General features: G+C 41.1%; 1 protein-coding gene across 1 annotated transcript; it reads left to right on the forward strand.

Moving 5' to 3' along the window:
- Nucleotides 1–4,100: 4,100 nt before the first annotated feature.
- Nucleotides 4,101–10,226, forward strand: T265_11607 (hypothetical protein; the record flags this gene model as incomplete). The annotated part of the gene is made up of 3 exons (XM_009178302.1): nucleotides 4,101–4,598; nucleotides 5,860–5,914; nucleotides 9,640–10,226. The coding sequence occupies 3 exons, from the start codon at nucleotides 4,101–4,103 to the stop codon at nucleotides 10,224–10,226; spliced, it is 1,140 nt and encodes a 379-aa protein (XP_009176566.1).
- Between the last annotated feature and the right edge of the window lie 14,346 nt (nucleotides 10,227–24,572).

Below are 24,572 nucleotides of genomic sequence, written 5' to 3' on the forward strand. Positions count from 1 at the left end.
ATTATGGTACTTTCACTCCCAGCCTGTAATTCATGTAAGATCGAGACAGGCCCACATCATTCGCTCACGCATATCCAGTAGGCGTACGACAAGGCTTTTCGTGGATCTTCAGCCATTGAAGTGTGGACAAAAATAAGTAATCAAAGTAACTCTACCTCATATTTAGCATGCGCCTTACATCTGCAAAATGTAAAGTACTGCTGCACAACTGGGGGTTGAACCCTAGTCTTATGCTTGTGGATGAACCGATTAAGGAAGCAGACAAATTTGTCTACCTGGACATCTGCGTCAGCCCCAGTGAAATAGCTAAGATTCAATTTTCATCCTAATTGGGAACGCCAGACTAGCTTCCGTGAACCTGCATCACCAGTAGTGTGGATATGACGTTAGCTTTTCTCTCAGGGGTTAAGTTTACAACGCTGCGGTGTGTTCCACATTGGTCACTGTGCACTAAGGATGTTGAAGATTGTTCAGTGTTTGACCATGGATATCTTCGAAGCATTATCCTTGTCTGGTGGTGGCATCGGTTGAAATACGTCGAATGGTATTCCGAAGAAATAACTCGCCCATGATAGCTGAGCCGATCACACTCCATAGGTTGTGCTGGCTCCGTATGACAGTTGGCCGAATTCAACAAAGAGCCCTTTAAAATAACCACGTGAAAGGTGGAAACGAGCCAATCGATGCCTAACAGTGACTTGGCAGTGAAGTATGTAAGCAGTTACTAACACGCTTACCGGTGGTGGTCGTTGCCGTTCCCATGTTGGGTATCCCGAGGTTAGATACATAAATGGTTGGAGAAACTGACAACTAGTTCCAGTCAAGTGTCCATCCAAGCTGCTCTTTTCAATGCATAGCTTCGGCTCCCAATATCTTTAATGAAATGTCCACCGACATCCCCGTATTTACGCATAAATTCTATCAGCTATCACCTCCAATGTAAAGCTATCTACCCCATTTCTCCATAACATTCGTGGCCATATCCACGACAGGGTCGCGCTTTCCACAGGTGAAGAAGTGTAAGAGTGGGTTTTGCAATATCAAGAACCCTTGGAAATCGAAGTGCTTTTTCTGAAAAAGCCGATGAAATTTTCATCAGCTCACTTTGCCTTCCACATAACAATTAATACCCTAAGTTGCTAAAATATAGTCTAAAAATCATGACTTACATGTCGATACCAAGGCTTCCGAGTCGCCACGCTGGGCCATAAGTCACAAACTGCTCTTCGGAAAATAATGTTTTGCGGCCTACCGTCTCCTAATTTTCAACACAACTATCCATCAGAATTGTGAGGTGCCCGGTGGAATTCCTTCAATAGTGAGGTTTCACGATCTGCACCATTATGCCATGCAATGACTCTAATTTTGCTGCTGTGATGAGTTGAATAAACGTCAATTTGACCGTTGGAGCTGTCCGGCAGACCATTCGCCAACATTCAGAAGTGTGTTAGACCGCCTGACCTTGAGTTTATGGACGTTTTGATTAATATAGGCTTTCTAACCAAATCAATATTCAATTCGTAAGCTTACACTAATTTTGGACAATTAGAGTGTGTATTACTGTCACTGAATAATGGCTACAGCACTTTGTCTCGAGCAGCTCAACACTGCGGCCCTTTGGTCTGCTTCTGTAGTATGTATCTAAAATACTAATGACTGTTACTCGATAAGCATCAAAATAAAAACCCTGTTAACCTGGTGGAACACACTATTCATATGGTCGCTGCAAGCTATCTGACAGCTTACCACCTGTTTGGTCTTTCTTGGAATTCGTCAAGTAGGTATAGTCCCCGAGTTTCCATCAACCTTGAAAGTTACTATTGTCCGGTTTCCAAGCCATTCGATCTGGTCAATAAGCTGTCACTTTAGCGCTGCTGACGCAACCACTTTCATCTTGACAAAACACTTCGACATTGTTTCCAATGTGCCTACATGACGCGAGACAATGTCGATGCAGCTTAGCAACCAGGACCACCGGCGAACACGACTTGTCAACTTCCGGTTCAATGAATTTCGCATATTAGAAGTGACTACTAATCTGTTCGGAAGTTGCAATCTGTCGACGCCTGTTGACAGGTGTTAATTCAAATCTATTTGCTTCTATGGCCGTGAACGCAACATGCATAGGGAGCATAATTGCATGGTTTGGTAATCTAAACGGTAATAATTTCTGTGGGGAGTGGAACAGTGGGCAGATACGCTGAATAAACAGGCCGAGAAGTGCACCAATTTCAATATAGCTGTCACCAAAAAACTGAAGGTCAGCTTTTGCATCGAGAAACAGTCGGGCATCAATTTTTCGAGTCTGCAAGCAAATCTACAACGAAAAAGCCCTACTTCTCTCATAAACGAAAAATGTGGCGTTGCAGCCACCCAGGATTTGGCTTCACGGACTATCTGAAAGAAGAACCAAATGAGGCCAAACATCGAAAAGCAGGCAGTTTTTATGAAAAAGTGTGGACCCGTGGAAGTAATACTAGTGAACTAATGCCCCTTGATAATATCGAAGAACCACCGAACTAAGTCATATAGGTCACTGACTGCAGGCCAATGACATCCATGCAATCCACAGACGACTGAGTATGCGAGTGAATACGCTGTGGCATCTTAAGTTCTATGGAACTACCTGTGGAAATAACTGTTCCGCAGTCGTCATCCAAGTGTTATGGTCTTTCGCGAAGATGGCATCTCACTTAGAGTGCAGTAAAAGTGAACCGGATCTAAATGTGTTCCTTATGAAGGCGTTTCTATTTTCCCGAGTTTTGTTTACGACAAGTCTCCAAGGGAGACACAGGTAAATACCAGTTGAATCTATCGTTAATGATATTCTTCGAGTGTTTTCATACAGAATCAACACACGAATATCAAACAACGGTAGTGGAATCTATTAGGAGACATTCAAAACAAAGTAACCAATCGAAGAAATGCAGGTCAACGGCAAGAATATTAGCACTCTAACCATCTGGTATCCACAGACATTGTTCATGTAAATATTCGTAAAATGCATTATGGTTTATGGAGAGAATCCAAATAACCGGTCTCATGAAAACTTCGTATACAGCGTTCCTTATGTACTTCCCTACGACTGCTTCGCTATAATCCATTCGTTGACACAACATCTGTAACTCGATGGAAGTGTCCGGGTTATAACAATGACTTCAGTCTACGCGGGTTATAAGTTTCATGTTCACATATGAGAATTACGATGTGCATAGGGTATCCAAAAGTAGTACGTACGCTGCCTACACCCAGCAAATCCGGTGGCAATCTAATTTTACATTTTTGTTTTTAGGATGATTTCATCAGAACATGTCGAATGGAGGTCTGAGGGGGTGGTGTGTATATGCGTCATTTTCTTGGCGAACCTTTGTGGAGAGCAGGATGCACACATGGGTGACCATTCATGACTAACACTCATACAAATGGACTGGGGTGCACGGCACGCAAGGGATAAGCATGCCTACTGCAGCGGTTTCAACCATACTGAGAAGTCGTACTGACTGTAAAATTTACCCATGAAAACATTCAGCAAATTGGTTATCCTTCTAATAGTTTATATTACTCGATAACATATAATACAGAAAACAACAGAAGCACGCTGACCACAGTCAGAATCTGGATAAACACCCACCCTGTCGGATATCCATGGCGGGGGATTATGTTTTCCTGCCATCAGCCGGATAATCAAAACATTCTTTCGAAAATTATCATAAGAATTAAAGTGATGATCATAAAAGCAAGCAACTCGGGAGATAAATCTTTAAAGCCTGTGGACGGTGAAGGCATCATCGCACAAATCTGCGGATTGTCAGCCGGACTTGGGAACAGTATTCTCGTCAGCCAAAAATAAAATTATCTCGCCAAGTCGATAACCAGAAGTTACATCACCGAAGGATGCGTTTTGCCGTCTATAGCCATTCATTCATCTGAAAATATTCGCGGGCATTTGGTCCAGCTAAGCAAGCTACATTTTGTATAGCTCGTATAGTAGAACTGTTCGTGAGGGCATCAAAATCTCGTACAAAATGCAGATAACCGATATCATTGTGATATTGTAGTTGTATGTTTGTCGATTGTTAAAAGTATCTTGCTAAGACTTTATGTTTTCTGCTTCTCAAGCACAAACAAATATACTGCAGAATATACAATCGTCACGAAAACTTCCAAGCTGCCTTCCAATACTGAAATCGTTCTGGCCTTACTTACTGATGCATCTACCGGAGGTTGGCTCGATCAACATGTGTCCACAAGAACATCACCTGAAGAACTCTACCAGCGGATTCAGTTCTGGGATTCCAGCAACGATGGAATTTTCAAAAGGGAACACTCCACTGGACCGAATTAGTCCACCGAGACAATATGAACATGGAAATGACGAAACATCATGCAGAACAAGGAATAATACCGCACTTTCTGAACTGTCGAATTCTGACCTCTTGGGTGACCTAAACCAGGTGGGAAGGAAACGAACGAGAACAAACTATTCTGGACAGCAGATAACCGAATTGGAGTTTGTCTTCCGTCTAAGTCATTATCCCAACAGATGCACGCGTGAAGAGCTGGCTCAGAGGTTGTGTCTACCGGAGTCCCGCATACAGGTGGGAAACTATTTTCATCCGAGGATATCACCAAATCTTTATTATTACGGACGTAGTGGATGTCCATTGTTTTACTTCATTTCTAATTTACACCTCACGGTATAACCCGTTGCAGTTTTCGCATGAAGATACGTCTGAGCAACCAGCCTAGAATTTTTCACACGTGGATGTGTAATCCTGTAACTACCAACACTGGCGGATATTGGTGCGTCCAAATGGTCGCCATAGGATCTCTCAACCTCGTGGCACTTTTTGTTTTATTTCCGCAGTTATGTGATCTTTTTTATGAATATTTCGTATGCATTAATTAACTATATGGGTCTGGACAAATCTGCCCAAAGTTGTGGGACCATCCGTTGTATGCCTTCGTCGAGGCATTACAATCCTAGTATCATGGTGTCTTACAAATATCCTGACATCAAAGACGTGATTGTTAGGTTGGGGTCGTTGTTTGAGTCAGTCGAAATAAATGTCTTGTTCATTAGCTGAACTACGATCGAGTTTTGAATCGGTAATTCATGCAAAGCGTTTTCCTGCCTAAAAAAACTAATATCATAATTCGTAGCAAGCACGGCTTACGACCAATTCGAATTGTTACATCCTAATGTCCTGGGCCGAATACGTCGCACGAGAATCTTAAGTAATCTGCAGATTTACGAAGAAGATTAGAGTTTGACTTCTCACTCTATTCAGGCTCACCGCAAGCCCACGCACCAGATTTCATTCGTAGACCTTATGTTATCAGCAATTATGATTAATTTTAACACACGTTTAGATTCATGACTTGCTTTCTACACAATACGCGGCCTGTTTACGGAGATTAATAGTTTCAAACACTCGTTAGAGCACCAACGAAACGTGCGACGCTTATAAACAATCGATTAGACGCCGAAAAAACAAAATAATATATACCATGTTGTATGCTATCCGCCAATACTGCAGTGTTCTTCGTGATTGTGCATTTCAGATGATGCACAGGCAAGGTCAGAGTGAGCGTGCATATAGTCGGAATTCATTAAAACTGTTGCCGTAACGGTCCATGTGACGAAAGCAATTCGATTCTTCATTGGTCTCAACAAGTTAACGAAAAGACGGACAATCACGAGGTTCAATTACAGTGAAATGCTCACGCAAAAGTCATTCAAAAATGACAAAGACTCAAGTTGTGTTGTGTCGTACTACTACCTTATTTTATCTCAAACCGCATAAACAATCAGTCCACTTGTTCACATCGATCTATCATTTGTTATTCTACCTTTAGGTGTGGTTTCAGAATCGGAGAGCGAAATGGAGAAAGCGAGAAAACACTCGAAAAGGTTGGTGATCCATGAATGTGGCGTAATAAATCTGACAGTTAGCTATTATATAATACCTACTGAAAACGTATGACAAACGACGTCGAAACTTTACACCCTTAAATTGCAAAATCCGGCCTGGAAATAAGAGTGTATTTTATGAAAGTGTCTTCTGAGATCACTCTTACTTTTTCATCGATTTCCCTAGCGTTTTTTCAAAACATCCTACTCATTTTGGCCTTGAAATGAAACTATATGGCCGCAGAGAGATTTGGGATACAATCGGTGGACTTATTGCTGGGCAACGTTTCGCTTATGACACAAAAGTTTCGCCAGCCCAGGCGGGTAAGTGATCAGGTTGATCGGGTTTTTAGGCAGTCAGGGAATCGATCTGTGTTATTGTTTTCTCAAGTTGACTCGATCAGTGCTGGTGTCCCGCCGGAAGTTCCTGCTTATGGGTTACTGGGGATGACTAACGTTTACGATAGTCTTCATGTTGAAACCGGGTTTTGCGGCCTTCTTTCCGGTCTAGGACACTTTAATAGAATATTCCTTTTAGGTATGAAGAGAGGGGATGAGGTTGCTAATTGGATCTTGCTCCGCTTGGATTTGGTACTTTTAGACCCAGACAATTTTGCCAATAATTGCACATCGCCTCGTGTCATCTCGGCTGATCTATGACCGCTCTCCACACGTCTGCCAGTTCTACGCCCTCTATTCTGTTCACGCTGGGTGGCTTGGCGATTTCCATCCCCTCGGCCACCGGTCTCTGTGATGTGAATCTTCGTCCCCCTCTCAGAATGTCCACCAATCTATGTTATGCCCTGCCATCGATGAACCTTTGACTATGGCCGGATATTCATCTATGTTTCTCCGTGGACTCTTAATGCATAGCTTATTCTCACCGATTCTCATGTGCAAGCACCTGACTGTCTGATCTATATAAACCGTTTTTAAGTCGTTACATTTTATTTCGTATGCACAGTTCTTAGTCCCATCAGCCAGAACGCGATCCTTCAACTGCACCAACACTAAGCAGAAAGTCCTTCCCTTCTGGAATACTGCTATAATGTTAGCCGTATTCAGTATTCTGATAACTTCAGATGTCCCTGTCTTGTATAAAAACTGCTTTTCCTCACTCCCTCAAAATCCGATCAACCTGGTTGCTTACTCACCTGGCTTGGTGAAGCTTTTGTGTCAAAAGCGAAACATTACTCAGCAATAAGTCCACCGACCGTTTACCAAACCTCATGGAACAACTACTACCCAATTGGTCCCAAACATTTTCCAGTTGATAGATGACCGCACCAATCTCAGGTAATGCCCAGAGAGTACTGTGTTTTCGAATTCATAAAGTATGTAATTTCATGAATAGTACGACTTTTCCCCATGCATTTCTGTTCACATGGGATAACCCAATACCGAGAGATCAAGAGTCAAATGAAGGTTGCCTCATATATGTTACACCATGTGCTACATCACATGTCAACGTCAAGGGGAGTGAGAAATTTTTGTCTTTGTGTCACACCGAGTTGTTAGCAAGGTTCAAATGTCGACGGTACAAATAGGTGTTGAATGATACCGATTCAATGCATAAGCATTAAAACTCAATCGGTGCGTCTTATCGCCAGCTCAACGGATGACTCGACAGGTCCAGAAAGGATATATATGTATAGTGCTTGCATAGTGGGATATATTCTTCGTTCTTCGACTATCTTTCTGGTAATGAAAGAAAAGGTCATGCTGTCGAGTTTAGGAAAACACGGTGGTCGTATTATTTTCCAAAATGTTTAACCGAATAAGTCACCTTGAAAATGTGGTGCATTGTGGAACACTCAAAGACAAAACAATATTGTACACTGTCAATGTTGAGGAATGTATGTAGTTCGGGTTAGCTGGTACATCTGCAAAGTTATTTGGATAAACGTGGTTAAGGGACGTTAGTTTGTGGCTGTTACCGTCCTATTAAAATGTATAAAGGTTAGAAAGGTGAAGAGTCCATGGTGTACAGGTGTTGCGAAGATTATTTTCTCAGCCATCAGGAAAAAATGGGTAATTAAAATGAGGAAACAACAGAGCATTACAGAAATTTTCCAGTGACACGTAGTTGGCTCAAAATCAAGGGCCAGTCGAGTGGTGTTTCACAGAACATGAATACATGACCTTGAATATAATTCGGATTTCGACACCCCATATAGCCCTTAGGGTAGCATGCATGTGAAACCAGTGTGATTCTAAATTCATTAGTACGACCAACTGATGGCACATGATTTTTTAATCAGGTTAGTACTGAAAGGCGAACAGGAAAGATTTGAGAGTGTGCCACACGAACACGTAGTCAGCTTCAGTTATACAAAATAATCCAATGTTGACATTGGCCTTAAATACAAGCCTATCAACAACATTTTAGGACAACGTCTAAAAGCACTCAGTCTGTTGTGTCCATTAATTTGAAGGTTACGTGAAACCTATTCGCAAGCGAAATAGACCAGTACCAGACCTAGTTTGATGAGTGGCCTATACTGCCCAAAATCCGCCTATCGACTAACCCTTCTCGGTCTACTTGAACAAATGAATCGACTTAGCACACCTCAAACCAAGTAGATAAGATTTCATGTAACATCCGTTACGAACGGCATTCTGATTCAAACGGCTCACTCTGAGTCGTTTCAGCCCAATTTCACTCACCCACAAAACTTAAACATTCGTCCTCAATAACGCTCGCTACAAGTTGCACGAACGACACATACCTTAAAACTTACAAAGTGTTCAACCCCGACTCTAAATTAAGGCCATACACGGTCGTTAAAAGGGAAGAACACGTGAAATAAGAGCTAACAAGTAAAAAATGACCTGAAAAGGACACGAACTTGCTATAGAGGCTAACCTGGCCTTCCGAACGATCCTGCGGCTGTTAATAAATTTGGTCCATGTAAATGTGAAAAAATGTTTCTTATAATAGCCTCTGTCAAACCTTCTACAATTTACTAAAAGCTCCCTTCCGACTGACACACCATTAATACATTGTCTTTCAATTGCTGAATCCTTTCCTATATTTATTCAATGAGTTTCTGACGTTCTACGGATGAGATTGTCTGTGCCAGCGAACAGACAGAAATAACCAGTTGCTAAACGACCTTTCACCACTTGAAGTGGGCCACTTAACGCAGCACATGCCTTTAGGACCCTCGGTATCAACAGTTAATTTGGATACTTAAATGACGGACCTCCCCTACTATGTCTGATGGAAATCTTGAGCTAGGCAAAACGGCACGACTCAACAAAAATGTAGTACGTAATGTAGTATTTAATCTGTCGGAGAAGAATAATGATACCTGAATGGTGAGTTTGGTAAAAACTGAACGTCAGACCTCACAACACTTTCGTATCAATCCGTTCGACTGTACCAAATTTCACACATTATTTGACATTCGACAAGAGTGGGGTTCTTGTTTCCGTCCTTTATAGTCGAAAGATGGAAATCTTGGTGCTGATATTTATGTATCACCATCACCATCGACGTCATCGTCATGGTGTCGTTGGTCCGTCGGTGAGGATTCTTCACTTCTATATGAAGGAAGCTTATCTTGTTTCCTCGAACAGCCTGCAGGGCATTAGCCTTAAGTAGATACAACACGGAATGCAAACTGGGCACGCTGCACCCCAACCTACTCCTCTCCGAATCATCAAACTACTAAGTATATTTTTTCTGAGCCTATATTGTATATTCTCTGCGGTTTAAACAGGACCTGGAAGACCTGCTCATAATGCGCAACCACTGACCTGTTCCGGCGAACCGATTGACCCACAAGAACTGATGGAACGAGAAATGAGTCGACTGGAAAGACGCCGGATGAAGGCATTTAAGAAACAAATGCAGAACGAACAAAAGCGGAAAGTACAACTGATCAAACGTCAACACGAAGAACTGCGCATTCGTTGGGCAGCCTATACAGGGGCTAACAAGAACGACTCAAACTGTGACGATCCCAAAGGCTTGCAGGATCTACTGATGCAGTCAAAGTGTCAAAAGATTCCTTCCCTCATTCCTGTTAAACCTTTATTCATCGAGTCTTCAACAAATAAATCACGCCCAACATGCAGTGTATCTGCACCAGAAGCCACAACCACAATCTCTCCGTCGTGGTCAACCGAAAGCAATCATTCCACCTTTTCATCATTACATGACAGCCGTAATAATAATTTCCGACTCTCGTCAGACATATCTCGAACAGCAACTCCTGAGCCCACCAATCCAAAGAAGCCCTATCTTTTTAGTATTGACAGTATAATCAATCCTGATTCTCATCCCCTTAAACTCCTCCCCAGGTGACTATGTTGTGCACTTCTTTCTGGCTGATAATTTCAGATACCACCATACACAAATTAAACGCCGTGTTATTTAGAACATTAGGTATTTGAAATGCACTCTGATCAAGCAATGTACACAAAATTCACCTCCGGTGGATGCTTTTTTCAGGTTATTGCCTGAATTCATTCGTTACTTGTGTGTTTTAAACTGCCTGAGGGATGGATTAGTTATTTGCACTTATTTTGGTATCCAGGACACCTAGGATATTTTTTATAAAACACATGCAGTCTCTCCTCTCTGAACGGACCATCCTCATGGAAAACTAGTCTTACAAAAATACTGCCTTGGGTTGGCCTTCTGTGACGTATCTCAATGTTGTAATCTAACTGAGGAGATAAATTCTCGGTAACGACTGTTTCTTATTGGTCCATTTGGTACTACGTAAGGAAACAGTCCCACGAAGTTCAGTAAAAATTGTCAGGCAATTCAAAAATATCCTTTGATGATGGGGGGCAGAACTTGACTAATCTCTACATCTCCCTCGAATGCGGAAGTAACCAAACTCCGGCATGTATTTGGAACTTAACCAATGTGTTCAGTTCGATGTTTTTAAAACAAAGCTAGGTGTACCCTCTGAGCATTCAGTTGAACTATTAGGCTTGTGGTTTTAGCATTCTGATGCTGTCATAAGTGCGGATGTCCACTAAAAAACAGATACCACAGTGTACGTAACTTGTGATGAAATGCAAAAATAAGTATAACAACCCCATCGCCCATGGATTCACTTCGACAGTGACATATCTGATAATGCAAAATACTTTAGAATCCAAGTCACACACAAGGCTGAAGTACCAAAAAATTGCGTGTGTGTTTAACCACAAACTTAGCAGCGAAAAAGGTTTTACCAGCGTTGGTACTCACAAACTGACCTGATTATTTTCCGGCCCAAATGAGTTTCTTTGGGGCTTTCTCTAACTGGAAGCAAGCAAATGAATGTCCCTCATATTTGTGGTAGTTGTGCAGGACCTAGTATTCACTCAATTATTTTGACTGAAGACATGGACCAAAAGATTTGACTTCCTAATATTGCACTTGCTGAGATATCTTACAGACCTCTACTCACCCGTAATTAGTTGCCTACCGTATTGTCATCTTAATAACACAGAAGGACGAAACCGGTCGTAAGCTGTTCGAGTTCTCAGCTAGCTTTGTGAAAATATTTTGTGACGTATCCAATACCGACTGAAACATGAGGCAGCCTTTGTGCAGCAGACATTTGAAAATATCACAAACGAGAGATCCATTTGAGTGTTCCATGTCAACATAGTCGGTATGCAAATGAGAGTGCTTTCCACGACTGTTGTCCATTGCCTTATGATTTATGAAAGAAAAATATAACGCCATTGTAAATGAGGATGAGGGTTACAAGAAAAGAATCTATCCATTATCAATATCGCTCTCCAGGACTATATGCTACGGTATTGGTCAATTTTTCTACATACTATTTGAAGCTCTTGCGGTTCCACTTTCTGTATGGATTTTGGTGGCATTTGCACAAATCCAATTTGGTTGGCTCGAAGACTGATGCCAATCATATGATCAGTGTTCGCCATTAGCCAGTTCTATGGCTAATTTGTTATGTCCTTTCATCTTGAGAAATCAACTAGACAGTTATTTATCAATAAGCATCAATGCATCTGTTCATGGTTCGTTCAACTGCCAACATAATATCAGCCTTTAGTCTGGGCCCTCAGTAGCCCCAACTGCATTTTGTTCTGCGGTTCCCTAATTGGTAGACCAGAGTTTGTGAAACTACTCTACTGAATAATTTAGCTTAGGTCGCTTATGCGCGCTTTGGTCACGTGTCTTGTCCAAGTTCAGCTAATTTTATTAACACGTCCCCCCCCCCCCCCCAATAAACTGACGGACTGCTAGTCCTGATGAGAACAAGTTAACCAGACACCAATACGCTGGCAGTTGAACGGTGTCTTATATTTCAACCAGTTGAATTTGTGTTGCTTAAACATACGATATGAGCGATCCTCCCTTACAGATGCAGGATGACATAATGAGTAACGTCGATTTGTGTTTTCGCTACTAAAATGTCCTTGTTAATTATGGCAACGATCAACATTTAGCACAATTCATGGGGAATTGCGGTGGTTTAGCTATCATTATGATGAGAAACTTTGCATGAACAAAATGAATATCCATTTTTAGAATCCCGTTATAAGCCTAACACAGCAAAGCTTCCAACGACGAAAACCATTTACAGAGAAGCTTGGTGCATATGTTGATTTTGACCATATTTGAAGAGAGCACACATTGAGCAGCCTCTGACAGGAACGCTTTTTAACCCCTCCGTAAAATTACGTATTTCATGTTAAGTTTAACTTTATGGAATGTAAACTATGGTTACTGATTGAAACGATGTCCGATATTTTCCGTTCGAGGTCCATTCACCATTTCACAATTATTGGAGAACAAACAAGCCGACCATGGGTCTACACAAAGCGTGATCTTAGGCGAAATAACATAGCGGTTCATCTTTAAACTACCCACCTTCAAGCGAACAAAATGTGTTCCCCTCATCTAACACGCAATATTCTTCTTTAGGAATAGTTTAAACGGTTTTGAGAAGTTTGCTTTAAAAGTGATCAGACGTTCAAAGTGGAAGTAAAACTTTTAGAACTCCTTTAGCTAATGTGAATAAACCCGGCTACAATGAAAAACATACTCGCAGAGTCGTAATCGCACGAAATCTAGAAAGAAAGTTCAGTATGTTTCTTCCTAACACACCTGTACTCTGAGTTCCTCTGTTGCAAGCTGCCACGAGATTTAAATGCAAACGCGAATTTCAGACTTAATGTTTTGTGCAAAGTCTGCCTGTTGTTAGTATTTGGGAGGGTGAATGTCTGACAAGGTCAATATTGTTTGCATATCACCCTTTATTTCGGGACCCAGATTGCGTCTTTCCGCCTCAGTGATTCGTTAAGTTTCAAGAGGTACAGGAGATTGGACAAATTTGGGAGGATTTTTTATGTGGTGAAATCTTATTACCACGGCTAAAACGCGGTCTTCTAACTGAAAAGGTGCAGAAAGATTCGGAAATCGCTAACACCAACTCATCGAGTTATACTCACCCAAAGTAACTGTTACCCGATTCACAACTTCACGTTAACAAATAGATGCCTTAAGTAGGTTGCCGGACTGCATTTTTGGTTGACAACATCAAGGTGTGCCCTCAAATAAACTGATACATATAAATGGATAAGGCTATCATCCGTCAATTACCGTCCGTTCGCTCTAATTTGTGCTATTCTTGGGAGGATATGGCCAATTAGATCTGTGAGAGGACGTGAACTGATGTCACTGGGGCAGTCAACGCCAAATTACGGGAGATTGAGAGCCCGCATAGGTCAGATGGTGACAGCTGGGAAGAGTGTAGTTATTTGCAGTCATGTGGAATCACACTCATCTCAGCACATCCTAACGGTATTATCAGAGTTTGGGCGCACAATTCAGGCGGACTTACCTAGCAAGTGCATAGTCAACCAACCTGGAAAATCCACTCTGTCTGCACCCTAGTATAAATCACTAATCACGGGATGAAGTTTTGTCACTGAATTCATGACTCAATTAGCTTAGCTGTTCAGTGCTCAAGTGGGGCTCGGATTTCTTGTGAAGAACGAATATGTTTCACTTGCTTGACTGCATTTACGACTCTTGGATTAGCGTGTATGGGGTCGGTCGGAAATGTGTATTGTTTGCTTAAAGAACGGTTCTAGCAGGCTTATGGTGACGGGGCAGTGGATACTGGAGACCATCGAGAGATACTACAATTAAATAATGCAAAAGACTGAGAACATACCATGGCACTGTATTAACTGTAGTGAGTGCAAATGTATGTGGAAGCATGCAAGTATATGTTTATCACACCAATCTGAAGCCGTGTAGCTTACACTATGTCGCCTCACCCTTTTAAGGTGTACGTCGCAATGGTACTAAACCAAAAAATGTACTTATGCCAAAAAAGAAGTGAACGATAGCGGATTAATTACGAAAAAGCCGGTTAGGTATTTTAGAGCTTTGGAATCGCAGTGTGGTTTGACATAATTGAAGCTGGAAAGAACGGATGTGCTAAAGCAACTAGTATCAATCATTGAAGGCTCGGGAAGTCTGCAAGGCAAAACTGTTTTGCCAGGTAATGAGTATGGTGAAGAGGAATTTTTCAGAGGTGGTGTGTTCTATAGAGATTTAAAAATGCGCGAAACATATCTTACCTGACTAGTTTACAATTAAATGGATGGTGTATGTATAAATCAGTTACTGCAGACCATGCAAGGAGAAGCGCCTCGTACTCCGTGGCCGTCATATCAACAATAAAGTTTGTTAATTAAACGTGCTGAATAAAGGAGTACAAAACGTGTTATGCTAAAAAAACATTGTTTTGTTGACGAATCAGGAATAAGAGATCTACTCAGAGTTTTCAACGACCTTCGTAGCCAACATTATTAATCACCCAGTATTTTTGACACATAGTTTAATATACCGCTTGCTTGCAACTCTGATCAGATACCCAAGTTTCTCTATTCATACAAACACAAGCACCATTTTCATCTAAACAAACATTTGAAGATAAGGATTTCCCCATTTTACAAAAGTACATTAGTTTACTCGGTGAGATCAGTTCTAAGCTGAACAGATCAGTCAGCAAAGCACCTGTAATACCATCTGGTTGAAGCAAAGATGTATTCATCTTCAAACAGGAAAATTCCAAAGAAAGGACAATTTGCAGTCTGCCTTTTGCAAAAATATTGAATGCTTCCAGCAGTTGTCAGTCTGCTGGGCAGCCATATTTTCTAGACTCGACTCGGTTTAGTTTGAACATAGCAATATTGTTGTAGTGTTTTCGGGAACATAACAAGGGCAAAGATTCATACAATAGTTACTTTTAGTGTCACATTACCTCGTCAACACAAAGATAATTTCACTCCAGACCCCAATTGTGTATATAATTAACTATTGAAAAATATAATTTTCCACCCGGATGACAAATCTGATGAAAAGCACTCAGATAGATCTCACCGATTCATCATTTCGCCTCATTTCCACATGCTAAACATTACCAAGAAGGTGAAGTCAATGAATTGAGAGCAACTTGCAGCACGTTGTTGAAAACACTCAAATCGATTTGTATTTATGCAAATCACTTGCAGGCGATATAGAAAACGCTTCATTTTCCTTATATTCTACAGCAAAAAACATCTGTCATGAAGAAGTTTTGGTATGCTTTGTAAGGAATTCCTTATAAAAATGGTAGTATTTTCAAATTAAAAAGGAATCAATCCAGTCAATAGCGTGGTTCTTAGTGAAGTTCGAGAGTTAAAATGAAAAAATTCTTATGTGGTTTTTTCCATAGTTATAACTTGTCTACCATTTTTAAACAAAACATCTACCTTAATTGTTGCTTCTATCTTGTTAGTTTCTTTTTGGGCCTCCACATTAATTACTGCTAATTGAGAGTTTACTTCCTAACGACTAAAGTGACTCCAATGAGCGAATATCTGGCACAAATTGAATTGCTTGCGCATCTATGCACCTTCATCAGCCAGAAAGCCCTAAGGTTGCCCGCCGTCTTTCTTCTGGCTACTTTGCTTTGCAACTCAGTCCTTTTATTTCACAAATGAGTAGGTATGACTATTTTTTAGTCGGAATTTGGTCTTCTAGTTTGAAATTCTAGCCGCGCTTAATGCGTATGATGCGATACGATATGATATGATATGATCTTCTTGTCGAATGTATTGTCTGTAAATCAAATGCCATGGGAATTATGCACGAATTGATCATGCTTGCACAAGTGTTGGTCGCGGTCACCAACGTTGAAGAATTTTTGAATCTACACCAGAAACGGAACATTGATCAAGATGTAGGTTAATAACGCGCCACAGCGGCGTCCTACCCCATCTACAAAGTTTACTTGATGAATTTCATGACAATAATACAAGGACAAGCCATGTTTTCATACTGCACAATCCCAAATATATACTGAAATCTGACTGCCGATAAAAATGTTGTCATGCGAATATGCGCTTCCGGAGCTACTTAGCACTAACTTGGGGTTCTTAATTTAGGTTTGGATTTTGGCGGTTAAACAATGCTTGTCACAAAATCAAATGCGCTGACCATGGTGGTGACACACTAAACACTGTCATTCACAGTAAACATAACTTGTTTCCTACAGACAACCTTAACCTGATGTAGATGACATGAAAGTTTCTTTAGATATGAAGGGAAAGAAATCCGCCCACAAGTCATCTGCGTTAGATACTGTAGATAAGCTCATGAAGTTCGAACGATCTGTAAGCTGTGATGGTGTAGAGTGCAACCTTAGTGACAGGCCATCGGTTGCTGAAGGAAAGACTAACCACAGTTACCACTTTTAGTATTCCCACTCTCTGTCGTGTACGTGCAGTTCCTTATCCTATACCGGAACTCGAAAAAGTTAAACATGGGTCACTTCACAAAATCCGTAACTACCTACTACAAAAGCCAAATATTGACACTAAAAAGTGAACAACAACTCATCTGACATAAACGTGATCCAGTTAGTTCGTATTATTTTGAACATGCACATTAAAACTTCACCTATGATTAGTATCTCGAAGGAACGATGGCTGAAGTTCAAAATGTAATGGCTGTTAGAGAAGGCGGATTACCCAACACAATGTTTAAACTGAATAAATGAAAATCATTACACTAAAAAATGCTCGGGATGAGTTCGAGGAGGCTAGGATCCAACCACTCCTCAGAGAAGAAAACCGCTGACCCTACCGCTAGCGAAATCCTAAGGCATCTACTGTTCAGTCGGCCCAGCGTTGACACATCGCACGAAGATATTGCTAACAATCCAGCACACAAGGCACGATTGATAAATTCTCGTCTTCCTGTTGTATCTACCTAGAATGAATTAGCCGGAACATAGCCAAATACTGCCACGAGTCAGTCAGAAAAACTAAAATTGATATGGTGTTTCATAAAGGACATTATTTGAATTGACTGTCGGAATTATCTTGCCCATGTGAATTTATCTTCAGTTGTATGAAGTGTCCAACTGGTAACAGGTGCTTATTTTCTTAAGCGCCACTTTGAATGCTAAGTGACTACTTAACTCATATCCCACCTGTCGTTCTTTGAGTCAGTATCGGAAACTTTTCATCACTTAAGAGAACGCCAAGTCGCAAGCCACTTAACTATGAAATATTATTGATTTTCCAACTTTCACACCAGCAAGGTAAACAAATAAGGTTTTTCTGGATCAAATGTTTGATTGGGTTTTCAAATCAACCTACGCATTACATCAGTAGGGCAAGGTGCCGGACTAGAACAGTTTTCCTTTCCTCACGTCACCTCTAATCTCTTCGGAAAGAGCAAAAAATTTAAGCATCATTCAAAGTTGGCCAGTTTTGAGTTATCGGGTGAAAGTTGGCAAAACTTATACGGATAATTTTAAAGTAAATCCGACAATCTCGGGTTCCCGGTATCTGTAAAAATCCCTACTCATTCACTATTTTGCCAATTCAGTAATACTAGGAAACCGTAGTTAACCGTTACTTTTACCATAAAAGTGATTTAAGTTTCCAAACAGTGGAAGTTTCACATCATCTTGGCAACTGTTAAGTTCTTATGTTCCAGCGACCCTTAGAGCTCTTGAGTATATTTTGATGAACAATCTGGCTTCGCCATAACCAGTCTATGGTAAACATGTTGAATTGTGCAAGATGCTAAAGATCATTCACGTTCTCAAGCTTTTGGAAAAATAAAAATCGTGGTATATAAGACTCTCCTAGTAGCGATCAGCAAGGCACAAGCAACGACTCAAAGTAGTTCGACTGAAATAGCCCAGAGCTTGGCTTTCTGGCACACTTTCAGCATTGGAACCTCGAACTATGCCCTGTTAGCAGTATCTCCATGTTTATACATTACTGATCGACGAATTTTCAGGCCTAAGAGTTCTTGCTTCCCTATTACTACCATTTAATACTTCGCGTTTCTTATGCGTTGATCTCCTTACACTGTAAAGGCACTCCTAGCAACTAGAATAGTCAGCTTTTATGCCCTGTGTTTGCTTTATATACACAGCCATTTTGTCAATATGGATGGATATTCGCTTTGATTTACACTAGTACGTTAGAAATGAGTGAATGTTTGCGTAAACAAATGTTTTCTTATTAATAGGATAAACGCTAATCACACTACTGGCCAACCACTTTTGGCTAAAGATGAAGTATTCATCCAATGGTCGGATGGTCGCGTGTTCGAACCTCTAAGTTTCGTCAAATGCATCCTCCTGATGGTTCCCAACAGAGATAAAACAGCTGTACAGTGCTTCTTGGCTTTTTAGCATAGATTAGCTTTGCTGACAGGAGGAAATCTTTACTAAATTGGGTTAAGAATTTCCCTTAAAACTGTGTTGAATTCCATCAATCAATGTTATTCACTACCGAAATGACATAGTTGTGCAACTTTGGATAATTTACTCTTAAATCCAAGGTGCGACTTGTGTTCATTGACACAATACATCGTGATGGCTATGGCATCTCCTCTATGCTAGTCAATATATTTGTACCTTCAAAAGAACCTAGTACTGGGACGAAACTGGTTTATTCCAGGTGACTTTTTTAAGGTCACCATGGACCTATAGATACCATACATGAGAGGTTTCATGTTGGATATCTAGCCCAAAATTTTGCTCGTAAAGTGGGGTGTAGAGATCCAGTAGCGTCATCGGATATACGTATCCAAGCCTGACGGCAAATTAGTAGCACACATAAGTGTCCAACACACACACACCCATGGGTAGGTCGGTAAGCAAACCTTGTCAGCCTTGTGATCCTGAAGGACAAAAGAAACTTCCCTGCATCGTAATAGACAGATGAGAGGCGATAAAAGGACCGAAATCATAGTGTTTTCACTTTTACAAACTGGCCCCTTAGAAGAAACATAATATCGCATACAGCGAAGCTTGTCATTATCGATAGGCCACGTGAGTTGTTCTTAGATTGATACGTCCTCTAAGTGACAAGCCAGTCACTCACAAAAGCCTTCAGAAATACGCTTTTGCCAATCTACGTTGAACATTCACAACAGCGGTGTCTCTATAGTCTACGGAGAATCTGAAGGTAAGATCACGATATAATAAGAGAACGTTATTCATCCATGAATATCTAAGTACAGGACCTACGGCTTTTTGGTCTTAGAAACTATGGGCCTACTGCGACTTGAAAAGTACATTTGGATCAAATTTCTTCGACAGTTCAACTCTCACATGAATTGACTGACAAAAGGAAATACCACAAACAAGGCTTACATAGTGTTTGTAAGTGGATACGTTTACGGATTTCAGAAATGAAATAGACACTGATGCGATGTCTTTATATTAGCTGTTAGTTTATCCGTATGGTTCACCTAACGCTCTTACACAAGGTCACTTTAATGCTATTTATTTCCTCCTTACTTAATGCATACATATGCTTTTCTCTCGGCAGTCACATAGACAACTCGAAACGCCGTAAGTCATAAGAAAAACGTGGGTTTGTTTCCCCGGCAATAAACAGTGGATGGGTAACAAACACGGTGGACTGTGCCATGCGGGGTTAGGATCGTTTAATATCCAGCCGAATTTAGCGCCTGAAAAGCATGCCATTTGCAAGTTCTTTTTAGAGCGTTTGAACAACCAAAATTTTCAGCCGTATTTGACATATCTGAATGAACGAAATGAGTCGCGTCGTGCCACAATAGATTAGTTCTTCTCGCAAACCATCAGCAGGATTCAAAGCAGACCGTGATGAATTAGGCGCAGACAGAGGACGAGTGGCGTGAGGCATGGGACATATTTATTAATTGCCTGCTGGTTGGCAATGATGCCACTTTTTCAACCATCCTTGCATGCAAGTGGTGTGATAAATTGACCAAAAACAGATTGTTCCATGGCCGTAATCCTCTTCCATCCGGAGAATGCAGAGAACAACAATGTAACCAAGTGGAAGAAAGGTGCTGTACTGAGATATCATCACACACCAGACTCATCTCTACAAATATTCAGGAGGCAACCCCTCCCTTGTAGTTCGCTGCTTCCGCACGTGCATGCATATTGAAAGCGACTCATAGCGTTTGATAAGTCAAAACAGTTTAAACAACTCATTTGTATGCAAATTGGACATAGTCCTGCAGCTGACGGCAACATGTGTGCGGTGTTGTTCGAGGATAAAATTTTCCAATTTAATAACTTTCCGCCAAAGCCTTTAAGCCCGGTTAAATTATTTTTCAGTGATAACGCCAGCATCCTCAAATAGCGTGTGGTATGGAGAACAGCCTATAAATTCCTGTTATTGTGGTTGGTTCCCTGAATAAAACCAACGCGAGATGCTTCGTAACTTTTTTCATTCCAACCTGATTCGAAGTGCTTTGGAAAGATTAGCTGGTAAACCTCTGATCCAATTTCTTTTTGCAGTTTAGACGTCAATTTTCTATGGCTGAAATTTCTCGAGGAGGATAGAGAATGTCCCAAAAATAAAAGCATGGCTTCAAGTGAACTTAAAATCAAGGTACCGTTCATCATGGCTACATAAACCGTTTTCGTAGGAAATCCCTGCTTCTGTTGAACAAGTTACGCTTATTGAAGAGGAGGTTGATTATTCTGCAAATATTTGTTAAAAACGTCTAAAATTCTTTCAACGCTTCAACCAGCGTTCCAATTGCATCTCTGAAGTCCTAATTGAACGGTTTTCACACCGTTTCTCTTTTGCGCACATCAGGACAACCTTCTAATCGCTTTCGGTGTGTGCATGATAGAAAATAAGAGGAAAGTGTAAAAAGTTATTTAAAAAACAACACTGATGAATGCATGCTGCACATTCTAGTTCTAAAAACGCGGGAAAACACAAAAGACGAAGTAGTCCACGAGTAGGGTTTATCGGAAACCGAGGTCCTTCAAGGTACAATAAGCCTGGTTTGATTAGCGTATCCTTCAACCTCCGAATGTGGGTCCGATTCAGCAATTTATATCCAAGAGAAATGTAATAAGCTAATTTAAAAGAAAAGATAGTGCACCTGTTCCTGGATAGGAAAAATCAAAATGGGTTCCATTTTAAAAGAACTTTGATATAAAGTGCTGAAAACTGTGCAAGCACAACACCGTATGGATTTTTAGCTTGTCCACGGCGTAGGTTGCGTCTGGTAAAAGTCCGTCCGGACCTCAGCAAACTCTGAACCCTACTCCGGTCAGCATATCTAAATGTGATAACATAGTCAGGACAAATACGCAGCCAAAAGAATGACACGTTCCAACATGGTTGGGATAGGTTCCGGCAAATAGGTAAAGAGTTCCAAATTTAATAAAAACGGACCCTTAAACTACAGTTTGTCTCAGCATCCAAGGAAGATTTGATCAGGTACTATTGAACATGCAGTATATATGGAGGGTATGCAAAACCATTAAATCCAAACTTAAATATCTACCGGTAACTGTGAGTTAGAATAATTTAAAAAGTGCTTGTAATCGTAGATCGGTAAAAATCTCAACTGAAGGCCAGAAAACGAAATCTCACAATAGATACTCCGAATCCGAGTCCATGATGAAAACGAAAGAAGTTTAAAATACTAGTTTTAACCAGCTATTCAGCCATTTACAGGAGATCACTCAATGTTAGAGCTGTAAGACTGGGGTTCTGTGTGATGAACAATTCCAAATAAAACGCATTCACTTCTTAAGTATACGGTAAGCGTCGAGTGCAAGCGTATATTTCAGTCAGAATCTGCATATTGTTTGGCACGCAAGATCGGCCTGGTGCTTCAAACATCACGAAAATTTATGAGTGCAGGCGTGCCTCTTTACCGAAATTCTACCAATGCAACGGAATTCCCCGTGAGTAACGTAAATTCTGCAGTTACGGTGGCTATGGATCAGGCAGATCAGATTCGAAAGCAATCATTGGATGCTCGAAACCTACTGAGACCTTCACTACTGCTAGATGCTGACCGGACAGACAACGCCCCCTCAATGTGCAGCGCTTCACAGCCTTGTATCGAACCCAGACAGCGCGAGTCAGCATTGATCAATGTCAGACAACGCCCCCGCAATATGCAGCGCGTCGCAGCCTCATACCAAAGTCAGACCGCATGCGTCAGCATTGGATCAAGTTCACTGTCCCTCCAATAAATAGCTTGAGGCGGCGCTCAGTATCCGCACAATGGCATCTCATTTTCGTAAACTATAAAGTGTCACTTATGGACTGAAGCAAGTGGGCAATTCAGTTCAGAGTACCAGTCCAAACTTTTGAGCCGCATTTAGGCATCACGGGGTCCCAGTGATGCTGAGGAATTATTCCACCAGACTTCAACCAGAGGAATGATTGCTCCAGTGAACAATGAAATTCGGTGAGCTGCAAAAATATAAACGTAGGTTGGGATGGTTCTTGGCTTGAGCACATATGTAATAAAATGCAACATTTTGGCGTCAAGAGCTCTACTCCACTCGCAAAGGTTTTTCAGCTAAGAGCACTGTGCGGCTAATGGGCCCCGATTGAGGCCGTTGTATTTTCGTACGTGCACGCACTCACGCTCTCGCAATCGTTTGTTCGGAAACAGCTGTTGTTCAGCTAAGAGCACTGTGCGGCTAATGGGCCCCGATTGAGGCCGTTGTATTTTCGTACGTGCACGCACTCACGCTCTCGCAATCGTTTGTTCGGAATACAGCTGTTGTATCCCATTCTGTAGGTCTATCCTCCGTGACTACGCACTGGGTCGGAGTCAGCAGTCACATACAACAAATTGGCGAATCAGCACATACAACACTATGATATTCAGGCTTTAAGCTAGTGTAAATAGTGGTTTTGGCAGTAAATTTCTGGTTAAAGCCGAGGTTTTGGAAGCTTTATTAACCCACGTGACAACTCGATCCGTGGTTTTCTCGGGGTATTCGGCAGAGGACGGCATTGCACAATTTAGTTGAAAATTACCACATTTCCAACCATTGACCAACTACGCATCAACGGCATGCGTTTTATACATCCAGGATACTTTCTGCCGTGATGGTCAAACCGACAGGTAAACAATCACCCTGATTGACCACATACCCATCAGATAAGAGTAAATGTATTTTTTCCGGGATCGCTCTCTTGCACTGTCTCAAAAACAATAGAAACTGAGATAGAAAGGATCAAAAATATGTTCAAACCCGGTGGTGCGCCGATAACGGTTCCCTCTTGGAAGTGTGGACGCAAAGCCAACAGATGGCTTATAATTACAATATGCACTCGAGAACGTAATTGAAGTCCTGCTGACAGCATTCGAGATTAATCCGGAAAGTTTTCCCCTGATTCCTTTTGAGAGCTAGTGGTTGGAAACCGGAACATCCATCCTAAGACCGGCCTATTCAATTTAACCCCCCCCCCCTGTGAGGCACAAAAACCGGTTTCTGAGCTCAACGAGTCATTCGAACGTTGAAGACAACCAGTCAGAAAAATCAACCGTCATCTATAAAGATAGATATATTAAAAATATGCATGCGGATGCTTACGTGAGTCAGTATTGCAGTTTTTTTGTTTTTTTTTGTTTTTTTTTTGTTTCATACAAGTTTCAATCCTCGGAGATAAGCGTAATTGAAAGCTGTTGAACACGTTGCAGTTGATCACCCCAAACTGGCTTTTCACGATACAGGGAGATGAAGCCAGTGTGCAGTCGAGTGGATATTTCCCACACTTCTGGTTGCGTTCCTATTGAGTCGATGTCCGTGTGGCTGTTTTGTTTTCTTCATAAATTCACCTTGTTTGTTAGTATATAGGCATGGTTCCGGCTAAATTTGTCTTATCTGCCATTCATGTACGAAGATCAGTTGTAGTTTATCGTGAACTATAACACTTAACAAAAGAGAATTCCGAAACAACTAAGCTTAAAACCACTCGAGAACTCAGCAAAAAACATCAGTACAAGGCACTATGGGAGAGAACGTCATAATAACCACGACCATTGAAATATACAAACAAACAGTACTCAAACGAGTTAATCAGAGTACGAAGCAGAGGGGCCGGAAAGAAATTTCATGAAACAGAAAGATACCTTGTGCATCAGTGCAAGCGTGGAAATGATGCAATAGCATAAAAAAATCATGAATATATCGGTCAATCAAATAAAGTGCTAAACTTTAGTTTACAATGAACCAGTAAAATTATAGGAAGAGCTGAGAGGTTAACAACCACGTGATTTAGTATCGGGATCGAAATGTAATTGTTGCTACGATTTGTCGAATTGAGAGTTGATCACACTGCAAATAAACCGCTCGTGACCAAACCGTTAAGTGCTCAACCG

Source organism: Opisthorchis viverrini (genome assembly GCF_000715545.1).
Source record: "Opisthorchis viverrini unplaced genomic scaffold opera_v5_532, whole genome shotgun sequence".
NCBI classification, from domain to species: domain Eukaryota; kingdom Metazoa; phylum Platyhelminthes; class Trematoda; order Opisthorchiida; family Opisthorchiidae; genus Opisthorchis; species Opisthorchis viverrini.